The sequence below is a fragment of the Macrotis lagotis genome, chromosome X (assembly GCF_037893015.1).
Source record: "Macrotis lagotis isolate mMagLag1 chromosome X, bilby.v1.9.chrom.fasta, whole genome shotgun sequence".
In the NCBI taxonomy this organism is placed as follows: domain Eukaryota; kingdom Metazoa; phylum Chordata; class Mammalia; order Peramelemorphia; family Peramelidae; genus Macrotis; species Macrotis lagotis.
The window spans coordinates 117,440,142-117,442,478 of NC_133666.1; the positions used below are offsets into that span (position 1 = coordinate 117,440,142).

The 2,337-nt window shown below is 42.1% G+C and overlaps 1 protein-coding gene across 1 annotated transcript; it reads left to right on the forward strand.

Annotated features, from left to right (window-relative positions):
• The first annotated feature begins 920 nt into the window (after positions 1-920).
• On the forward strand, positions 921-2,055 carry LOC141498818 (NADH-ubiquinone oxidoreductase 75 kDa subunit, mitochondrial-like). Its single transcript, XM_074201904.1, is given in 2 exon segments — positions 921-1,145; positions 1,147-2,055. Coding segments are annotated over 2 exon segments (1,068 nt in total). The 5' UTR covers positions 921-986.
• The last annotated feature ends 282 nt before the right edge of the window (positions 2,056-2,337 follow it).

Sequence of the window (2,337 nt, forward strand, 5' to 3'; positions counted from 1 at the left end):
CTTCCAAGGCAGTATGATTTAAGGAAAGGTGTTTACTATTCACCTGGTCTGTACTCTGATGTGTGAGTGAACGCAAGCACTATTTTCTGCCTTGGAACTATGAAGAGGGTTCCCATTCCACTGTGGCAGCAAGCCCTGGTGTGCTACTGCTACTCCCTACCCTGGGCCTGACACTCAGGTCTGAGACCTAGATCTGAGTTTGGACAAAGCAATGGAGTCCTGCCTTGTTGTTAGTGAAGAGGACTCTGTCATCTCCTTCTGATCAGTTTTTCAACACCCTTATGGGCCAAGAGATCCAGAAGCAGCTGCTTCTGCTTCTAGTTTAGTAGTTCTCTGGGCCCATTCCTGGATCTGTGATGGGGCAAGCTGAGCTGGGCTGTGCTCCTCTCTCACCCTGGTGCAGCATTCCTTTCCTACTGATCTTCTAAGGTGTCTTGACTTGGAAAATTTTTACTCCATCTTTCTGCAATTTCTGCCACTAAAGTTACTACTTAAATGTCTTTGGAGGGGTCTGAGGGAAAGTTCAAGTAGGTACTCTACTATCTTGGTCTTTTTCCTCTGTATGAAATATTCTTGATAGCCACATAATTGCTCTACTCCTCCCTCTGCAATATCTACAACCCTGAAACAAGTTAATGGCAGTGAGAACATAAAGAGAAAAGTTGCCAATAATTCCCTCTTTACCTCTGCCTCATGGAAATCTTTCTTCAGAAATCATCTCAATCATTACTTTCGCTATAAAGCCCTTCATAATCCTCTGACCTTCTACTGACTTTTTTCCTAAACAACTTTGTATTTTTTGGTATTTCTTATTATTCTTTTATAGGTAAACTTTTTCTTCCTTAGATTGATAGTGAGCTCTCTAAGAATAGGTATTATATCTTTTTTTTTTAATTTATAAGTTCAAGAGGACAGAGGGAGGGGGAGCCGCGGGGCTGCTCCGGAGCTGGGGGCCCAACGGTGCCGGCGCGACCCCCGGGAGCAACATGTTACGACTACCTGTATGCAAGGCCTTAGCTGGCCTTGTTCAATGTCAAAAAGGATGTGTGCGAACAACTACAACAGCAGCCCACAACTTGATTGAAGTCTTTGTTGATGGTCAACCTGTTATGGTGGAACCAGGAACCACAGTGCTCCAGGCCTGTTGAGAAAGTTGGCATACAGATTCCTCGGTTCTGTTATCATGAAAGATTATCAGTTGCTGGAAACTGTAGGATGTGTCTTGTGGAGATAGAAAAAGCCCCTAAGCCTGTCGCTGCTTGTGTTATGCCAGTAATGAAAGGTTGGAACATCCTTACAAACTCAGAGAAGTCCAGGAAAGCAAGAGAAGGTGTAATGGAGTTTTTATTAGCAAATCACCCACTAGACTGTCGTATCTGTGATCAGGGAGGTGAATGTGATCTGCAGGATCAGTCAATGATGTTTGGAAGTGATAGAAGCAGATTTTTAGAGGGAAAACGTGCTGTGGAAGACAAGAATATTGGTCCACTTGCAAAGACCATTATGACTAGATGTATACAGTGCACTCGGTGTATCAGGTTTGCTAGTGAGATTGCAGGAGTGGATGATTTGGGTACAACAGGAAAAGGAAATGAAATGCAGGTTGAAACATATATCGAAAAAATGTTCATGTCTGAATTATCTGGAAATATCATTGATATCTGCCCAGTAGGGGCTCTTACATCTAAACCCTATGCCTTTACTGCATGCCCTTGGGAAACAAGAAAGACAGAATCTATTGATGTTTTGGATGCAGTTGGAAGTAACATTGTAGTCAGCACAAGGACAGGAGAGGTGATGAGAATTTTGCCAAAGATGCATGAAGATATCAATGAAGAATGGATCTCTGATAAAACCAGGTTTTCCTATGATGGATTAAAACGGCAGTGGCTTACTGAGCCAATGGTCAGAAATGAAAAAGGGCTTTTAACTTATACTTCATGGGAGGATGCACTCTCTTGGGTTGCTGGAATGTTACAGACAGTTCAGGGCAAGGACGTGGCAGCAATTGCAGGAGGTTTGGTAGATGCAGAAGCCCTTATATCTAATTTATAAGTTCAGTAAGTACCACAGTTCATGAATCATATCAGTACTTAATAAATGCTTTTTTGATAGATTGATTCACTCAATTCCTCCATTTCTATTCATCAGGATTTGTGCTGCTTTCCCATTTTCACTTCTTTTCTTTCATCATCACTGGAGATGCAGATCAGAAGGAAGGACTGATCCAGAAAAAATAACGTCCAATTCATTGACTAAACAGGCTTTGAGATAAGGTGTTAGGAATTGGGAATACAAAAATAAAGAGACCAGTTCTGTTCCTCAGAAAGTTCACAG